This window comes from Girardinichthys multiradiatus, chromosome 1 (assembly GCF_021462225.1).
Source record: "Girardinichthys multiradiatus isolate DD_20200921_A chromosome 1, DD_fGirMul_XY1, whole genome shotgun sequence".
NCBI classification, from domain to species: domain Eukaryota; kingdom Metazoa; phylum Chordata; class Actinopteri; order Cyprinodontiformes; family Goodeidae; genus Girardinichthys; species Girardinichthys multiradiatus.
This window is the reverse complement of record NC_061794.1, coordinates 38662614-38683348: the sequence shown is the minus strand read 5'-3', so window position 1 is coordinate 38683348 and position 20735 is coordinate 38662614. Positions and strand designations below refer to the sequence as shown.

Sequence of the window (20735 nt, the reverse complement as noted above, 5' to 3'; positions counted from 1 at the left end):
CTCTCCTAGACATGGAAATTGACAGAGCTTTTACTGTAACTAATTATATGTGCTCTCTTTCAGACTCTAACCTTGAAAACTGGCTCAGAGTTAATCTGTTCTTTCTTTCTAGGTGAAACGACTAAAGGAGCTACATCCATTAACATTTACTTTTCCTTCCCATAGAAAGGACTCCTGGATCAGTGCTTCTTTGTTCTCTTTGTGTCTCTGCTCTGTTCTCTCAAACCCCCAGTTGGTCGTGGCAGATGGCCGCTCACACTGAGCCTGGTTCTGCTGGAGGTTTCTTCCTGTTAAAAGGGAGTTTTTCCTCTCCACTGTCGCTACATGCATGCTCAGTATGAGGGATTGCTGCAAAGTCAACGCCAGTGACTGTCCACTATCTCTACATGCTCATCCGGGAGGAGGGAATGCTGCAAGTCACTGACTGGATGCAATCTGCTGGGTTTCCTTAGATAGAAAAACTTTTTATCCAATTTGAATAAAAAGCTAACTCCGACTGCACTGTTCAATTGTTAGTATTAATTGGAATGTATGTACCTGACTGTTGTGAAGTGCCTTGAGACAACATGTGTTGTGAATTGGTGCTATATAAATAAAATTGAATTGAATTGAATTGAATAGTGAGTTTCCAGATTCCTGTGTTAGGATCTACTTTCCAGTCAGAGGTTGTTAATGCCTCATATCTCCCTCTTTCAGCACGCTGTATAAAGTTTTCTAATTCTTTCCACTGACCCCCCACATGTTTAGTTAATGACAGATGAGGTGTACTGCCTTTAAACTGTTGAAGCTGTTTTCCTGACAGTATGACTGAGGTGGAGGATTTTCCTGTGTTGGGGTCAACATACAGATGCTGTATGGTAACAGTCTGATTATTTTCTCTGTGAAAAACAGTATCATACTGATAATCTGGCCCTGCAGTATTTTTATATCTCATGGTTACATGGAGCTCAGTATCTGGCATGTGCTGTGCCTCCTGGGAGGTTTGTTTTTCTCTGGTTCTCCTCAGTAGTTCTCGAGCTGTTGGTGTGGGGCCTAGATCGAGGGACCAGTAATAATGCAGCTGTGAGAGTTCATTTAGGACTAGGGCCCCTTTTTCCACTACAGCTTTCATACATGTTTCTGTTGATACTATATTTATATGCAACTTTTGCATAAGATCTCTTCCCAACAGGTTTACTGGGCATTTTTGACTTATCAGAACGGGAGCCTGACATATAAGTTTTGTCTCAGGTTCTGTTATTGTTACTGGTGCACTTAGGTAATGTACCTCTGATGTACCGGCTGCTGATCTAACATGCACTGCGGTGTTAGAATATTTTACTCCGGGTGGAGGTTCAGTTAGCACAGTTCTACATGCCCCTGTATCACACAAACAGCTATATGCTTTGCCATTTATTATTATGTTTTTATATGGCAAATCCTGCGTCCTACTTAGTGCTATAAGTTCCAGTGCTGCTTGTATGTCAACTTCCTCCATTTCATTACTGTTTTTCTGTACTAGTGGGGGAAGAGGTGGGGGCTGTGGCTGTAATTGTCAATTCTGGGTAGAGTTGGGGTTATACACCCGCTTTTCATTACATTCTCTTGCAAAATGTCCTGGCTCATTGCAGATCCAGCAGTTTTCATCTCTTGCGCCTGGGTTTTGTAAAATTGTCCTACATTCTCTAGCATAATGCCCTATTTTTCCACACCTCAGACACGCATTGCTCTGTGTGTAACTGTGTCGTGGCCCTCCTCCTCCTCTGTGACCTCTAAATCCCCTCCGTCCTCTTTGCCCGCTTGCCCCTGAGCGATGCAAAGCCATTAAACTGTCTTGCATTCCAAACGTATCTGTCTTCCTATCTTGCTGTGTTTTATGAGCGTGCTGCGCGTATTCCAAAGCTTGTGTAACAGTTCCTGTACTCTGATGAACCCAGTGTTTATCTATATACCGTCTGAGTTCAATTTTAAGGCGTTGCAAAAAGGCTCTCTTCAACTGTTGCTGATAGGCTCCTGCCTCTGCTTCATCATATGGTATAGCAGAGTTTGCTCTAAAAACACGTCTCATCCTATCCAAGAAATCTTGTGGGTCTTCTTCATCCTTCTGTTTGCATTGTGAGATTTTACCATAATCTGCTGTCTGTATATAAACTCCTCGAATTCTTTCAAAGAGTAAACGTAAAGCATCCCTTAAATCTAGTGAATTATGTGCTAATATGTCACCATTATCATCGCATCCAGTGAAACCTCCTGCTACTCTGCACCAGCAATGACCAAACAGCTGGGTAAAACACTGGAGCATCTCTCTGCCATTAAGATGAAAACTTCCTTTGAGTTCTGTAATAGCTGCTAAAAACTCCTCTACTCCTTCTTGTATCGATGGGATACCTTTTAAAGCAGCAGTTCTGTCTTCCTGTGTCCACGGTCTATATACTAGAATAGCTGGCAGCTGTCGGTGATTAGCGTCACCTACGTTTGGATTTGCTACTTCAACTAGAGGGAATGTGTCTCCCTCTAAATGTATTTCAGATGGATGAAATTTCTGTTTGTGAGCCATTAAGGCTTCGTCTGGGTATATGCTAGGAATTGTTTTCTTATATTTACTCCTAGTTCGCACTCCTGTGTCCCCCCCCCCCCAAATTAGGAGACCAGGACTCACTAGAAGAGCTCTGTTCTTCTGTTTTAAAAGGATTGCTTAATATTTCTTGCTTACTTATAGGAGTTTCAGGAACTGCCACAGCTCCTTCCATCTCTCCTCCAATTTGCTGTGCTGCAGCCTCCTGGCCTGCTTCCTGTACGGCAGGGGGCTGCACTCCTCGCTGTCTGGATGCGACCACTGTTTCCTCATGTGGGCGCACCAAGACTGCAGCTGTCAGCTTCTCCTTCCGCTTCTCCTTCTTATCTCGCCTCTGAATGTTTCGTAATTTACTTTGTTCCAGCTATTTGTCTGAGAATTTATACTCGACCTTTCTCTTTTCCTTTTTAGTTGGTTTCTTGGTTTTCATTATTTCTAATTTTAAATCCCCTTGTAATTTTAAGATATCCTTAATATTTAGTTTACCCAAGAAACCATGTTTTTTATTCCATCTATGACAGATCATACCTGCTCCTTTTACATAATTCTCCATAAATTTTACATCCCCTTCTAAGCTAATTAGTTTACTTTGTTTCTTCCCCATGATGTTTAATTTTAGTTCACAATACTATAAATGTCCCATATAGAAGTTCACTGGCATGAGATTCAAGGAGAGGACATTAACACGCCCTTTTACTGCGACTAATCCGCAGCGGTGTTAATTTTCTGGGATTAAACCCGACCTTTATCTCCAAGAATCACCAATACGTCTTTCTATTCTGGGCAAAAGAAAACACAAGACCAGCAGAATCCTACTAAGATTCTATTAAAATGCTCAGTCCTCCAAACACACACAACAACACTCACACAGTTAGTATTTTAACATATTTATGTCCCTTCAGCAATATGTATGGTCGACCTAGCTTAGTTTATGAGCTCTCTTTATTATTTAACATTTCATTTCATTTCCTTAAATGTTACCAACGAAATTATCCAGTTCACTTTACGGCACCTAGTCGTTTTTAATCTCCTTACAGCGAGATAACTACTTAAATTTATCGCTATTTCTTTGCGGCGAAATAAAACCTTCCCAAACGACTTTTAAGTACTTTTCTTCTTTCATTTATATAGCGCTTACTCTTATCTCATGTACTATATTTTAAAACTATCTCACCTTGGAGTTGACTTCTAGGTGACTCTGTCGGACCTCCCAGAGTCACCTGGCGTCGAGCAAGACGATAACCCACCGGCCAGATGCGAATGTCACACACCGGGACTTTCAGCCACCAGGCCTAGGTGCGGCTGTGCGGCAGCGCTTAACTCGACGTCAGGCTGTTCCCGGAGATCCGCCAGTCACTGCAAAGAAAGATAAAATCAGTTTAGTTCTTATAATATCCAGCTCGAAGGACCAAATTAATGTTAGGTATTATTTAATCAACTCAGAGGTAAGGAACGACACAGAGTCAGTTTTACTTGCGGCAAGGGTAGCTGTGCAATACAAACTACGAAGTATTAGCCCCCTCTCTCTTTATTTATACATGCTTGGTCACACACAGTTCAAACAACATTCAGGGTGGGTGTGTGTGTGTGTGTGGGGTCAGAAAGGTTAGGGTTCATTTGTCTTGATTATAAACAGAGGAAGTGGGAAGTGGGGACCTGGTGAATAGCCCCCAGATGCTGCTAATAAAAGAATAAAAGCATAAAAGAATAAAAGCATAAAAGCATAACTCATTCTTGTGACCATCTCCCTTCCTGTAACATGTAAGGAGGGAAAAGCACTTAGAGCAGACATGAGTGATAAACAATACAAAAGTTTTAAAACCCTAACAATCCCTCACCTCAGATGGGTGCTTCTGAAGTCCAGCAGAGGTTTCAAGTGATGCATGTGGGCAGAGAAAACTGAATTCAGACTCAATGCTCTCTCTTAGATCCCTGAATGACTGAAAGATAAAAACAAAATACCTGTAATATTGTGTTATTTTATTTAGTAGGGAATTTAGAGTATGTGAAACATAAGATCAGATACCACATTATAATACGGAATTTCCGGCATCTATTCTACTGGAAATCAAGCCTGCACAACATTAGGAAAACAATAAATTGCAATACTATTGTAGAATGTTGCAATTAACCCACATTTTTATCATTCTTCATTTTTTTTTCCACCATCTGTGTGTCTCCCCAAAATTTTCAGTTTTGGCATCTTTGTCACAAAAATTTATATCCTTGATGCCCACCATCAAGGGTAGGGAACGTCCCTCGTAACACCCACATATATCATTTGCATACATGGCAATGCAACAACTACTGCGTCCAGCCAACCCAATGTGAGTGCAATATTGTGCATTACTGCAAAGACAATTTTCATGTGCATCTCTACCTTAAACGAATAAGAAACTCAGTATAAGAGTTTCTAAGAGGCAAGTTAAACCAGCTGTTCATTAATTCTAATTTGTTTTAACTTGACAAATCCTGTTTTAAATCACCAGAAACTTCTTAAAAGTTGAATAAAACTTCCAGCTTTGTGTTCCGGCTGCTTTAGAACCATTTTGACTCACAGCAAATAGATTCTGGGTTCAAATTCTGGCTGGATTCCCCCAGAGAGACGTTTGCATGATCTCCCCATGCATGTATGGGCTTTCTCAGACAGACTGGTGACCTAACCCCTTGGACAGACTCCAGCAGCCCCTTCCTACCTGAACCTAAACAATTAAAGAGGGTATAAAATAGATGGATAATTTGCCTGAACTTTCTAAAAAATAATATATAATTTCTGCCATGATCGCAGGGATTTAACTTTATTAAAGGCAAAGACTTTGTTTCTTTTAAAGTAAACGTGGGATTTTTCAAATGTATGACATGTTTATTGCTTCCCTTTAGAGAAAATTTGCCCTGCCTAAACAACCATGAGCCAAGGACAACTTCACCAAAGGTCAAACATTTGATTTATTCCTTCATTAAAGGAAAGCACAAATTTAGATTTAAATTGGTTGATTATCAAATGATGTGCTAGGGAATATACTTATTAAATAACCAGATAAACACGATGAAGTAAAACATTGCTGTAATGGGCTTCTGGTGAATTTCATACAGTGGTCAGTAATATCCTTCTGTGCAACAATGGGAGAGGACATTCACAGACACTCTAGTCCAGAGGACCTACATCCTGCTGCGGTGTGGCCACATGTGGCTCCTCAGGCACTCCAACATGGCTCCTAATAAATTTGGCCAAAACTGATATACAACTTTATTACTATTTAAACGTAATAGTAATAAAAAGGGATATTTTCCAATGATTTTAAGCAATATTTGCATAGACATTACACAAAAGAATTTAGTAACAGCAGTAATGTTTTCAATTCTTTAAAGGTTTCATAAATCACAAATTGTCTTTCCAGGAATCTCTGTTCAGTGTTAAATTATCTGGTTAAGCTCTGACCAGTCCAAATATGTAAGAGTTTGAACTGGAAAAGTTCATTTTAATTGAGAATCCTTAAAAGAAACACCAAAATATCCCACTGAACTAATACAGTATCATAACAATGCGAATCAGATACCAACTTCAGCATGATCAGCTACCTGTGGCTGGCTGATGTTCTCACCACCGAGGAACAACCTGGCTTTCATAATGCCTCATGGTCTGCTTTGGACTACTTATGTTTTAGAGTGTAAGCACCCTGAAAGGAACCACCGGTTCTGTCTGGAGCATTTTTTGCTGCAGAGGATGGTGGTTAGAAGCTGCAGGAGTAACCCAGTTTGAGTTAAAATTGGGTTTGGAAACAACATGTGTTCTCCCTAATGAACTGGAGTTCTGACATTTACCAGTCATAAACATCTCTTCATGGTTTCATTATGTTAGGATCTGTGACATTTCAGAGACTTTTTGTTTTTCTTTTCAAAGTTAAACTGCTGTGCAAAGTATCCACACTTTTGCAGAACGGTCATGTTAGCAAATTACATTTGTCTAATCTACCCTGAACCTAAGTAGAAACCTAACTGATCCTGAGAAAGGCTCCGGGTGAAACCATTCGAAACGCAGCTAAAATTTCAATCAATTTGATGCAAAGCTGGAGCATACGCAGAAGAGAAAGACATAAAACATAACAGCAGACAGAGTAACTTGGTTAAAACTGCCAGAGTGTCATTTAAAATAATGTGTCACTTTTTACAGCTTGCTAAGTTTTAAGATTTTTTTTGCATAGTTTTTAAACGTGGAAAAATTCGTTGTCCTTTTTAAATATCGTCTATTACACGCAGCTTCTTGGAACAGAAGACCATCAATCTAACATGCCAAACTAAAAGAAAGACAGACATTACAGTGACTCCCTGTTATCCCCTGTTGAAATTATCTGATTGCTTTTAGTAAACCCAAAAATGATTCCATAAAAGTGTGAATTTAGGAAGTGCTGGATTTAAAAACAGATAGTCCAATCATTTCCTGGATTAGGTTGTAAATAAAAGAAGTCATTGCAATGTTGAACCTTGAAGGTGATGGCATGGTTTCTCCGCTATTGCCAATCATTATATGAATACTGAGTACATTTCTAGCTGTTTCATAGTACAGAACATAGTCTATAGTGTAGAAAATGAATATAAGAATATATTTGTAGTCCATGCCTTAACCAGAGGTTTCAGGTAGTTTGTGTTTCACAGCTGTTTGAGTCACAGTGACAGCTGCTCCAGGTTCTCATCATCACTCAAGCTGACTGACCCGTCCGTCCCAAAGTACCGGTCCCCAAAGTCTCCTGAAAACACACAACAGTGGACTCAGAGCAGGGTAGAGATACCACCAATGTCATCAGGGAGGAAACATAAAAAAAAACAGAATATAAGGAAAGGTAGAGCATTAAAATGCAATGGAACCAAACGGATTCAAAATCTGAGTGAGTTGGATTGTTTAAAATTAAAGGAAAGAAACTTTAACCTGTCAAGGGCCTTTACGACGTTCTAACAGAATAATAACTTTTAGGAACGTTTAACTGTATGACCGTATTTACACACAAATATAAATCTTTGCCAAATGTGGTTAAAAAAACAGTGTTACTATAACAACAGCAACAGGTGGCACTCGTTTAATGCGCTCACCATGACTGTCTGCTTTTTTACAGCTGTGAATATTTCTAAATCCTCAAGGTTCTAGTCTTATCCATAAGCAGATGAAAACTTTAGCTGCCTTTTTTCAGTTAGCTGACTGTCACTGTGCAGCAACATGTCCGGGAGGGCACTGCACTACTCCTCGCTCTATACTGCTGGAGAAAAGTCTGGTCGCTTTGGCACTTTCTCATTGAAATTACTTCAAACTCTTGGAACGTTCTGATGAACCCGCCCAAGTCATACGTTTCAAAACATTATTAGGTTCTTTTCCCTTTTAGTCAAAGTCATTAAGATCAATCGTGGAAGGTCTAAAGAGCCACTTGTGGCTCCGGAGCTGCAGGTTGCAGACCTCTGGCCTAGGATCTATAATATTTAGCATTTCCGCACCTGCAAACTCGCCCTCTGCTGGCCACTAGTATAGAAATATAGAGTTCAGGCTTAAAGGATAGCAGAATTGCCTTTATGTAAATGCAGCTAACTTTAACTTTCTATTAACAACCAGAGATGGGTAGTAACTAGTTACATTTACCCAGTTACATTTACTTCAGTAACCACTGAGTAGTTTTACTCCACCATACTTTTTACTTTTACTTGAGTAATATTATTTCTTCAATTCTTACTTGAGTATGATTTCTGGCTATTCTATCCACTTCTAGTTACTTCACTGAAAGAGGAACAAGGATGTATTAAGCAAACTTCATTGTTCTGTTATTTTATATCTGCTAAGACTGCAGTGTAATTTGTAGGTCAAGAGAATATGCAACAAACAGTATATATTGTCACTGGAAGTACTGGTTTCAAAAGCTTTATGCTGTGAACAAATGGGATTTAGAAATTTGTGTTTCTTTTGCCTGAATTTCATATTTTGCAGTGATGTTATTTGTTTTTACTCATTTTTTATTATATTCTTTAAAGTACCAGAATATGTTCATAACTCCTTATTTTTGTCTGTCTGAGTATGTGATTTATGTACAAATGAAATCAGATGTTATGATCAAACTGTTAGTACTTAAATAACCATTTTAACCAAATATTTTTAAGTTTTTGAAAGAATTTTACTTCTAGAAGTAGTTATACTGCACCATCCTCTTTACTTCTACTGGAATAAAAATATGTTGAAGTACTGCTAATATTGCTTGAGTAAAATGTTTAGCTAGTCTAGCCACCCCAGCTAACGACACAACACTGATCATAATATAGTTTCTTCTGTATATACTCAGTCTGATACTAGGTGGGGTATAGACAGGTTGTCAGTCTATCTAAGCCTCTGTGAGCTCAAAGACAAATTAGACTGAAAGTTAACAGATGTCTAAACACCATATACTACAAACAGTTCAGGTAAATGGCATTTTTTCCACAGTTCTTACAACTTTTTCTTTTCAGTTTTGTTCAGGCTGGCAGCTTATGATAGTTTTACTCCTTTCCATGACGGAAACTGAGATTCATGGAAAAATAAGTGTGAAAGTAAAAAAAGTAAAAAAGCTAAACTTGCCAATGAGTGATGGCATTATGTTTGGAACACAGAACTCAGGTATCAATGCTTTTTCACTCAGAAAATAATTCTCCTGACTTACTCCTCACTGAATAAATCACCATATGAATCTTCATGTTACGAACTCAATTTCCTGTTGGAGACTCATGCTGTCATTGCTTGTGTTTCAGGTGATCGCTGTATTACGCTGTAATTTGAAAAAGTAAAATTCTGGCAGCATGGTCTGGTTTGGTTCTGACCAGCATTGCTGCTCTCCTGTGCCCATGCATTTGCCATGCCTCCCAAACTCTATAAATCAGTCTACAGTTAGTTTTCTAACAGCATGTTGTTTGGGATTAAAAAGTGACTTTAATGTGATAATTTTAGACATGGGGTGGATGAAAAGGAAGCTGAAATACTGCAGCTGCAGTCAAACACTCTTCTTCATTTGGCTCAGACACAAAGAAAAAAAACTGCTGCAGCTGAAGCTAATCATTGTGACTAAACATACAGAAGTAACATTTGAAGAGAGAGATTTTGATTTGAAGCCATCTGTGGACATCAGCAGACAATTTGTACTGAAAAAGTAACAGCTTTGGAAGAAATTATTTTTCTTATCTAATAAATGTTATGCTGACAGAAAAACACCCACAGTCACCTCTGTGGTCTGGCTTCCTGTTGACTCCTTCAGCTATCTGTCCTACCTGTGTCATGAACTGTGCTGTGTCTTTATCCCTCAGCGTTCGGTTGTTCATTGCCTTAAATACAGGAATCCAATTGTTGATAATCCTGAAGCAAAAAGGTGATTTTTTTTGCTGGGTGAAGAGGAGCCATGTTTTCTGCTTATATATTCTTTGCAAAAAAATTCTAACTTTATCCGTTTTTTTGTGTTGCCAGTAAGCAGACACATATCTGTTCAACATATTTCCATTAAATAGCTGTGTTTTTTATTTTTTTAATCAAGGACATATTTCGTGTCCTAGGTAAAACAATAGTCTATCAGGCAATGTGAGCTAGTCAGAAACTGCTTTTAAAATTCCTTAGAAAAACAATACAAATTTAGACATAACCATAAAATTCCAATTTCCAGCTAAGTCTGCACCGGACTGGTACTCAATTACTCTGTCTATTTATACTCTGTTTATTTAAATTTGTCAAAAAACATCACATTAAATATGTAAGCAGTTTTTTTTTATTAGTATAATTCTTTTAAAGGGTTTTTTTGTTTTACTAATTAGAGTTTTAGGTTGCCAATGGTAACTGATATAACTGAAAGCTTTTATTTCTTTCCTTACTGTCAGTTTGAGATAGTGTTAGGGTGAAATAATGTTTGATGTTTTATTCTTGCTTGGTTGTATTTTATTTATAGGGTGTAATGCCTGACCAGGGACAGAGGAAAAACAGCCTTTAGGGTAACTCTGGTTCATTTAAGTAATTGTTAGTTAACTTACCAATACCAGGAATAACGTGAAAGAATTCGTCCAGGTCCTTGTCCACAGCGGTGGTGATGATCTTAACCTTTGGAAAAGCGTATGCCACAGAATGCACCCCGAGTTGTGCCATCAGCAGCGACACCAACATGATCTTGTCTTCCTGTACCTCGTGATCCTGCTCAGCCACACACATCACAGAGACTAACAGTCAGTGGCTTATGTGTGATTATTATTGTGAGGCTCTAACTGTGAGGAAAATGTATTTTTTTAATTGTCTTTGCCAACATCATATTTCTGAAACTCACCAAACAAAACAAAATTAAACATACGCCATAATCACACAGATGAGCATGTTGGGGTCTTACTGCCTAAATCAGGGGGGACAAAGCTAATCTCCACCCACCAACAGGACTCGGACCGCCATCATGGCTGCAGCGCCGGTGGAGACAGTGCTGTCCATTAGGATGACATGATCCTCGCTGATGTCTTTGGGCAAGCGCAGATAGTGCAGCTGGCCAGGCCAGAGAAGAGGAGACCAGTTGCCATGGTTACAGGCACAGGACAGGTAGTTACCACGGAGACAAGCATCACGAGGAAGAAAATTTTAAAGAACAATGGTGGAAGTCATTTTGAGATGCTCTGCTGAATAGCAAAGAAGTTGGGTAGAGGTTTCTGCTACCTCTGGCTCGCCTGAGTCCAGGTTGGTCTGGATGAGGATCTTCCCGATGCGGACGTCCTTGCACACGGCCCTTAAGGCGGGCTCCATGGTCTCTCCTGCCCTTAGGATGGACACACCAGTGATCTGCGGAAATGAAGAAATGGAGTGAGTGTGATGTAAGGAAATGGTTAACAGGAAGCTTTCAGAACATTTCTCACTCCTTTCCCGCTGTAGCTGCGGCCCTCGTATTCCGGGCCCTGTGGAGTCTGAACCACACGAGGCTGCAAAAAACACAGAAAGTGTTTTTTTAGGCTGACACGGGAAATGGTCAGACATTTAATATACACACCAACATGGCCTCTAATCTTTTGAAGTGGTCCTGAACAGTAGATCTTTAAGTTTTTTTGAAGATCTCTGAACGTTTTTTGTGGCCTTTAGACTGACACACCCTCTTATCCATGGCAGACATTCACACTGGCAAGACTAGACTCATGAGAAAAACAAAGTACCAACATAATTTAATACCTTGTGGGACCAACTTTAGCAAAAATTATTTTCAGTATAAATTTTCTGTTTTATTTTTCTCTCACATCATAATGGAGGAAATCTGGCACACTATTCTGCACAACATTTCTTTAGTTCATTGAGTATGGCAGAAATTTGTCTACGACAATAAGGTGCCTAGGGGGCGTGGTCACACGTTTAAACATTAGTTTCCTGACCCAAACCCACCTGAGAAGGTAGAAAAGTTAGTGCATGTTCGATGAGAAGACGCATTAATCTCTTTGAGTAGAAGATGAACTCATCTCGGCTGGTCTCTTTGTTCCTGTGACGGAGCAGGAAATGTCTTCAAAGCTTTGAAGGTACAGTAGAAAGGATTCACATGAACAAGTGTTGCGGTACCTGATGATGGTGTGCAGGCCTCGGACCTGCGGCGTGTTCTCCAGCACACTGAGAGTCTGAGGCAGTGGCTGAGTCTGTTGGACGGAGGCCAGGAGCGCTCTGAGGGGAAAAAAACGAAAGGTAAAGGTTTCACTTTACACTGTTAGAGATACAAACTCCAGCCACAAGTTTACATACACTCACCTCGGGCTTTTAATTAATTATTTCAGCCATTCTTCTTATCAGAACACGATGCGTTCATTTAAATCGGTTTGTTTTCTGACAAAGACGCTGCATTTAGGCACAGTCTACACATTATTAATAGGGTTCAGATTGAGACTTTGGAAAGGCCACTCTAAAAGGCTAATATCAGCTTTTTCCAATCAGTTTCAAGATGTGCATGTGGATACATTATATTGCTTGGACACCCGTCTGTGTCCAGGTTTTAGTGGCCTAAAGGAGCTTGGTTTGGATGTTCAGGAGCAACCAAGAAACCACCAAGTCTCAAATTCCTTCTGGAGAAAAGAGATACTGAGATATTTGACCTTAACAACAAGAAGTATGTCTTTGAAACTTAACGACACTTTAAACTGTCAATCTGTGAGTCTGCCAGTGGAGAACAGAAAGGAATAATGAAGAAGGACTTGAAAACTATGAAAACACATTGAACCTGGTTTTAGAGGAATAAAGGATTGTTAGGGTTTCAATAGTCTTGAAGGTATATGGACTATGCCTAAAAGCTGGGTCTCTGCCAAGAAATCTATAAATTTAAATAAACTCTACTAATTCCGACAAGAAGAGAGGTCAAATATCCAGCCAAAATAACGTCAGAAGCTAGAGACATAGCACGGTCAAGGTGCAACTTGCTAAGAGACATTTAACTAAATATTAATGTGGGCATATGTATTTATTTGAATATTTCTGACTATGAGAGAGAGTATTCACCATCAATTTAAACTTGTGCACAAATTGCTTGTTTAAAAACTCATTAATGATGTATGTTTTATGATTATTCCACCCTAGGAAAAGAAAATAAGTCCTTAATAGTCTAGAATTAACATGATATTTATCCAGCAGAAGAGTGTATGTAAACGTTTGACTACAATTGTAAATGAGACAGCGTGACTGTGTGACTGACAGAGAAGGCAGGGTGTGAAGGTCAGAGTGCACACAGAGGGGCAATAATTCTGCCGTCAAGTTAAGTTTTCAGTTGTTGGGTAAGCTAAAACATAGACCAGCGTACCTGACACTGAGTTCACGCTGCGCAAAGAGAAAAGAAGTTAAATGAAAAGACAAAGAAAATCAAGGCAGAAGAGAAAAGACTTTCAGAGATACAGAATGTATGAAAGCTTTTTCATGCTACTTTCTCCCAAAAAAATCAATCATTAAGACGTGAAATACTTCTATAAAACCCCTGGATAAGAAGGACATTGTTTTAAAGATACAAATCTAATTCGGATAGAATGAAACTTAAACTAAACTACAGATTATCTGTGTTCATGGCGAGAAAGGAACATTTCCATTGAATCAGATTTTATGAGCTTGGGATTTTTAGAATTAAGTATTTGATCTTTTTGATCACAAAATTGTAATGTTGTGGTTAAAGAGTTATTTAGAAAATACATACCAATATGAAAACAACACAACTTTACAGTTTAAAAGTTTCAAACAGGGTACCCCAAGGTTCAGTACTAGGAGCAATGTACTTTCTATTGAATATTACTGATATGTTATAAGTTCTTAAATGCTCAAATTTGCACTGTTTGCAGAAGACCGCTATTATGGAGAATGGTAGAAGAGCTGAATAACTTGGTTTGATGTCTATATGTATGTGGTGAGAGCTAAAACATGGGGGCATAATAACAACAGCTAAATACAATATTTTTTATTTCCCTCAGATTTAGTCAGTTTATTGACATCAAACCAACATTTTCTTATTCAGCTCTACTTTCATTTGTCCACAATAGGTGATTTAAGTCAACTGATTTGATTGATTTAAATAGTACACAAATTGTATTATTTTAAAAACTTCAATCAATAATATATAAAGGAAACTATATTGGTCCTGCTACTGATCTTTGAGGAACCCCATTTGAAACTTTTAAACTGTGAATGTATATTGTTTACTTGCACATAATAATATCTATTTTATATAAACCAAATAAACCATATTAAAATATATAATAAATAAACAAATAAATAAATTAGTATTTGTTTGAATTCGAATTATTTGTCATCTTAATTTTTTTTCTTCAATTGTTTCCTATGTCTTTTAAACAAAATAGAGGAATCTGTGTCCCTTCAGCTTTTCTTGCACCACTGACACGACATGATCAAAATTCACATTTTGAAAACACTACCGATGACATTTAATTTCTATTGCTGTCTTTTTTAATTTCCTCGTCTTGAAATCCCCTCAAAAAAGTTTAATTCTGTCATCTAAGTGAACATATTTTTTCCTCTGGTCTACAGTAAATCTACCAATTTGCATATATAGGATGGGGGAAAAAGAAACCTTTTGAGTAGTATTTGTTATGCCTTTATACAGAAAATAAATGTTTAGACCCAGTGTTTTTGACGACTTTTTTGCACAAGCTCGGATGATAAAACCTCCCAAAATCAAAACTTTGGATAGTAAACAAATCTACTTTTGTTGTTAAGAAAAACAAAAATTGGCCTTTAAGAAATTCAGAAAATGTATTAGTATTCCTAAAGAGCTGACTGAAGTTTTTAATGGCATTCATAAATAAAAAATAAGAAGCTTTATGTTTATGCATAATATATCTATGAATCTTTAAAATACATTTTTCAGTCTTATAAGTCAACCACAATATAAAAGTCTGTTAGCTACCTCTGTTGAACACATGGTGGCGTCACATACTAACCTCCTCCAGCTGGCTGTGGACATGCTGAACTATCAGATCAATCGCCACCATATTCCCACCACCTTTAGATGGAGAAAAATAAGTTGAGCACTGAATCAAAGTGTTTCCTGTTCAGGATGTCTGCAGCAGTGCTCACCTCGAGGTACCACGATGTCAGCTAGCCTCATGGTCGGCTCGATGTACTGCTCAAAGGCAGGCTTCACATACTTGTTGTACTGCTTGATGACGCCTTCAATGTCCCGGCCACGCTCTGTGATGTCCCTGCGGAGCCGGCGGACAAGTCTGATGTCTGAGTCTGTTTCCACAAAGATTTTCATATCCAGGAGCTGCAGACGTGGGGAGAGTAAAACACCTCTTGAAGCAAGCCAACTTCAGCCGAGTGGCTGCACAAACAACATCTCCTGATTACTTCACAGAGGAATCCTTCAAATACGGAGGAATGAAAGAGAGAAATGTCGCCATACCTGAAGAAGCTCTTTGTCCACAAAAGACATAATACCCTCAAAAATGATAACACTGGCCCCATATACATTTTTCTGCAGAAAAAGAAAAAGGCAAAGTCTGAAGAAAAGAGGAAAACAGCAGTGGGTCTCCGTGGGAAAACATGCTTTATTTCAATTACCTTCTATAATCTTTACTTTGAAAATTTTGCCCCCAAACATGCATGCTCTGCTTTTTGGGTTAAAATCATAAGATGCATTTTTTATTTTGTTGTTACAACAATAAGTATGCTTTGATAAGTGATCAAAGCAAACACGTACCCAGTCTTTCTGCCTCCTGTGTGTGGTGAAATCATACACTGGGATCTTCACACTCTTTCCCTGCTTCAGCTTTCGCAGGGTGGCCACCAGGAGCTCGAAGTCAAACGCCCCAGGATGGTCAAAGTTGTAGTCGTTCTGTGCTGCCAGGATCTGCTCCTCTGGGGATAAAACCTGAAGCAAACACAGCATGGGGCTGCTGAAGCATCTAAGAGTCAGAGGAGTGCTTTCAGACACTGTGAGGTCTCTGAGAAATAAGTAATTTGTTTATTTTGTAAATCAGTTTTTACTTTTAGGTAAAGTCAGTGTCTCTGATATTTCTGCCAGGGCCTCTGAGCAAGGCGATAACACAGAGTATATACAGTGCCTTAAAAAGTATGTACACCTCATAAACCTTTCTGTATTTTGTCACATTACAACCACAAACTTTAATGGATTTATTTGAGATCTGATGTCAGACCAACACAAAGTAGTGTATATTCAGAACAGGAAGAGAAAGTAAAGTTGTAGAAACACTTTTCGAAGCATTTGCGTCTGTAAGTATTTTGTAAAATATCTCCAGCAGCTTTGGCCATTTTCCTTCTCAAAATCCCTAAAACTCAGTGACATTGGATAAAGACCATCTGTGAACAGCAATTTTCAAAGCTTGCCACAGATCATCAAGCGGATGTAGGTCTGGACTTTGACTGGGCCATTCTAACACATGGATTTGCTTGGATCCAAACCATTCCATTAAAAGCCATTGTCCTGTTGGGAGGTGAGCATCTGCCCCTGTTTGAAGTCTTTTCTTCCAGCACTGCCCTGTATTTAGCTCCATCAACTCTGATCAGCTTCCCTACCGCTGCTAAAGAGAAGCATCCCCACAGGGTGATGCTACCAACACCATGTTTCATAGTTGGAATGTTGTTTTCAGCTCGATGTTAGTTTTCCATCACACATAGCCCTGTGCATGTAGGCCAAGAGGGTTAAGTTGAATATGATCAGATGCCCTTCTTCCACGTGGTTGCTGCGTCCCCCACATGGTTTGTGACAAACTGAAAATGGGACTTCTAATGACTAATGTCTTTTAACAAGGGCTACTCTTCCTCAAGGAACAGATTTGTGTGCTGTTGATACATTCTCCCATCTCTGCAGCTCCTCCAGAGTAACATGGGTCTCTTGGCTGCTTCCCTGATTAATGCTCTCCTTGCTTGGCCTGTCAGTTTAGGTGGACAGGCATGTCCTTCGAGGTTTGTAGTTGTGTCATACTCTGTAGTCAGATGATGGATTGAAAAATGCTCTGAGAGATCTTCAGAGATGTTCTCTAACAAACCTCTGAGGCTCACAGAAGAGCTGGATTTATAGTGAGATTATATTACACACAAATGAACTTATTTATTATGGGACTTCTAAATGAGGTTGGTTTCCCTGGCTTTTATTTTTAGGTATTAATTTAAATGAGGCTGAAAATAAATGCACACTTTTTAGACTATACTGTAAAAATTGTTTGAAAACCACTTCACAATTACGCTCTACTTTGTGTTGATCTCTCACAAAAATACCGATATATTAGATGATGTTCCAGTTGTAATATTCTGACCGCACAGATAAATAAACATGTCTTTTGGGTTTTTACCATCTTTACTCGATCATCTTTGGAAAGCATTTCCAGTGCACATTTCCTAAGGGTTTACTGACGGATTTGCAGTTTATCGGTTTCTGCAACAGTATGAACAGACATGATATATGCTGGCAAAGAGAAAGCATGATGGTTGTTAAATGGTTTGTTCCTGTCTAAATTACAGCCTGTGACTGAAAGCATCGCCACAACAAAACAGCAGGAGGGTTCCCACGTGGTTCTGTGATGAAAAGGTGAAAGAGAAGCAAAATATTTCCTCGCAGAGACGATTTCTTCCTGCATTAAATCTGTATATAATCGGGAACAATGGAAAGAAAAGGAACACAAAAACTGATATGCATGGTAAGCTCACCTTGTAGAAGGAATCCATAGACAGAAGCACAACCCACGGCACATCCAGGGCCTCGATGATGTTATTGGCCACGGTGGTCTTCCCTGAGGCACTGCCACCACACAGCCCTGCAGATCCACACTGCATTTCAAAGACAAATTCTGGGGGCTTTTTAGAGTGTATCTAATGTTGTCTGGTGGCATGCATGAGTGATTGCAGTAAAGTGTTCATGGATATAAAGAGATAATGATACTAAAGGATGGATTCTGCAGATCAAAGCAACGACTTGGCATGAAGGTAGAGCAAACAAACACTGTCATACCGATGACAAAGGCCTCCTTTGACTGAGCTCCGTGCTCATCATACCAGGGAGGGCGGCCGGCGGTGTAGATGGTGCGTGTGCCTGTGCGGAGCAGAGGGGGCTCTGTTTTACTAAGTGAAGCGGTGCTCTTTCTGCGCGGGGCCCCGGCATGAGGCAGGAGCCGGTCCAACGAGTCCTCGCCACTCCCACTGCAGCACAACAAACAGCAGGGGCAGGTCACAGCCTGACACAGACATGATACATGAGGAGCTGCAACTGACACTGGTTGCATCAACCTCTTTGTTAAACAGATCAAATCAGCTCCACTGGTAGCATCTTCATAATCTATGGGAGCATTTTTGGAACGGGTTATGACATGTTTGCTTTGCCCAGCTTTGACGTTTGATAACATAACAATGCATCCAAACATTTGGTGATGTTGTGAGGTTAGTATTCAGTATTTCTGTGGGACTTGATAACAGACCATCCCAGCTAAGATCTCAGTGATTAGGATAATAATCTCAGCATTCCCTTCTCCATAAAGAACGTAAGTCATCTTAGCTTTGGTGTCACACTCTGAGGGTTTCTACACATATTTTTCACAAACTTTTCCAGACTTCAAGTTTTTAGTTAAATCTAAACATAAATGATGAATTTGGGTTAGTTTTTCTGAAGGCTTTAATTGTGGAAAACACTCTTTCACGATGGATGGATGGATGGTTGGATGGATGGATGGATGGATGGATGGATGGATGGATGGATGGATGGATGGACATTTAGCATAAAGTCTAAAAATTCAAATATTATTTTCCATGATCACCCAAACTTGGAAAACCAAAGTAAACTTCCAGTCTAGTCCAGACTGAGTGCGAACCCTGAACTCTGCAAAGACACATTTAAAGACTCTTGTTTTCTCACTGAGTAGCTGTAATTTGCAGCTACAGGAAAACATTGCTTGTTATATACAAGCTGCACTGTTACACATTCTTTATGCGCATACAGAATGAGGCAAGGCATAATACAGTAATGAAGACCAATGTTTTCCATCTGTAACTTTGACGCAGCGTCAAATTATAGCAGCTCTCACACCTAAATCCCTGCAAACCAAACCAGATCCTGCACTTCCCCTGAGCTCTGAACACACAGACCGGATAGAGACTATTTAAAGCTCTCTTACACACACGCACGCACACACAGACATCCACAGTGTGTATGAAAGCCTCATGCAGGGAAACATTCATCCCACCTGTGATGAGTAACAACAGCGATCAGTCAGATCTTACCTGCGGTCAGTTCTCAGTGACCAGCACCCAGAGATTCTGGCTCCGGTGCAATCAAGCAGAGTCATATCTGATCCGCATGACATCCTGCTACCCTCTAGCTCCCCAGTTACTGTGGCAACCTCTGCAAAACAACAATAGGTTGGCCCTCAAACCTGCTACTGTGTGTGTGAGCTACAGGTTTGTTTGTAGCCTGCTTTCACTTGTCTGTATTTGTGAAGCCTGAACTATCATCTGTAAACCTGCCCCATGCTGTTGCCAATGCGTGGGACACTAAGAGGATCAGTGTAACACTGACGGTAAAGAGCCGCTTGGCTGGTATTAATAGAGACACCTGCAAACACAAAAAGGACGAGATGCACTTCACCCGTTGATCCGCTCCGTGTTCAGTAATCTGATACACAGAATACCTCAGAGCAAAGTCAACAATCTTCAAAAATGGTTTTTTGCTGTTTAATGTCATACTTCCAACAATCCAATAACCACTCTATAATTTAAACCCTTAGATGAGGGAAAGACTTTCCACCACTACCTCTCAGGGACTGAACTGTACAACCCTGAGGAAGAGCGAGATACGCTTCTATCTATCTATCTATCTATCTATCTATCTATCTATCTATCTATCTATCTATCTATCTATCTATCTATCTATCTATCTATCTATCTATCTATCTATCTATCTATCTATCTATCTATCTATCTATCTATCTATCTATCTATCTATTTTCTTCTACGGGATGCTGTTATTTGTGGTAAGTAATGTTAAACCCAACCCAATGACAAGAAAAATAGATCTGAAAAAATATTACTTGTGGATATTCTATGTAATTAGTCTATGAAACAAAACCGCCAACACCTGCACGTGTTTGGATATTTATAGTCAAAAACAATAGCTTTGCAGGTTTCAGACCCTATTCTAGACTTATTGGGGTACAATGACAGAAAATCACCCGTTATGGTGTCCATGAATCTAAATCACTGAGAGCTACAGATTCATAGGTGGAGATCCAGAGATTTCCTACCAATCTCTGACCTATGATCTGACGTAATGCCGTCCCCCCACTTACTTTTGAATAACTCCGTGTTTGTTAAACAGTTATCTTGTTGAAATGATGAATGCACAATAATAGGAAGGCGATGGGCGTATTTGCTTTGTTTAGAGAAGGAGCAGAAACAGAACGCGTCAGTGTGATGATTGTGGTCAACGTTACATCATAGGATAAACAGCCCGCTGCGGAACGGATGCAGTATTAAACACGTAATGTTGTTTACTGGGTGCACAGTTTAAAAACAGGTGAAAACACTGGGAGTGTGCTGTACCTGTCCGAGCGGGATGTCATTAGTTTCAGTCTCTCTGCATCCACCGGAATCCTGTATCGGCTGCAGCCTTGGATGGAGTCCTTCTTAGGCACTCCGAGGGATTATGGGTAATGTAGTCATTACTATGCACCCAATTCATCTCAAAACTGG

General features: G+C 39.5%; 1 protein-coding gene across 5 annotated transcripts; it reads right to left on the bottom strand.

The window, feature by feature from the left end:
• Positions 1–3849: 3849 nt before the first annotated feature.
• uckl1a (uridine-cytidine kinase 1-like 1a) lies at positions 3850–20722 on the bottom strand. 5 transcript variants are annotated; one of them, XM_047374290.1, is made up of 17 exons: positions 20586–20722; positions 18007–18194; positions 17706–17845; positions 15739–15909; positions 15442–15513; positions 15114–15303; positions 14978–15039; positions 13336–13352; positions 12114–12212; positions 11943–12036; positions 11429–11491; positions 11232–11354; positions 10956–11063; positions 10571–10727; positions 7172–7299; positions 4393–4494; positions 3850–3910 (listed from the first exon to the last, which is right to left on the bottom strand). In XM_047374290.1, exons 1-15 carry the CDS (start codon positions 20603–20605, stop codon positions 7217–7219), a joined length of 1587 nt encoding a protein of 528 aa, XP_047230246.1. In that variant the 5' UTR covers positions 20606–20722; the 3' UTR covers positions 3850–3910; positions 4393–4494; positions 7172–7216. The 5 variants fall into 5 exon arrangements, with proteins under 5 accessions (XP_047230246.1, XP_047230327.1, XP_047230015.1 ...); XM_047374371.1 differs by having other exon boundaries at positions 17706–17812; XM_047374059.1 differs by lacking the exon at positions 20586–20722 and adding an exon at positions 19269–19459.
• Between the last annotated feature and the right edge of the window lie 13 nt (positions 20723–20735).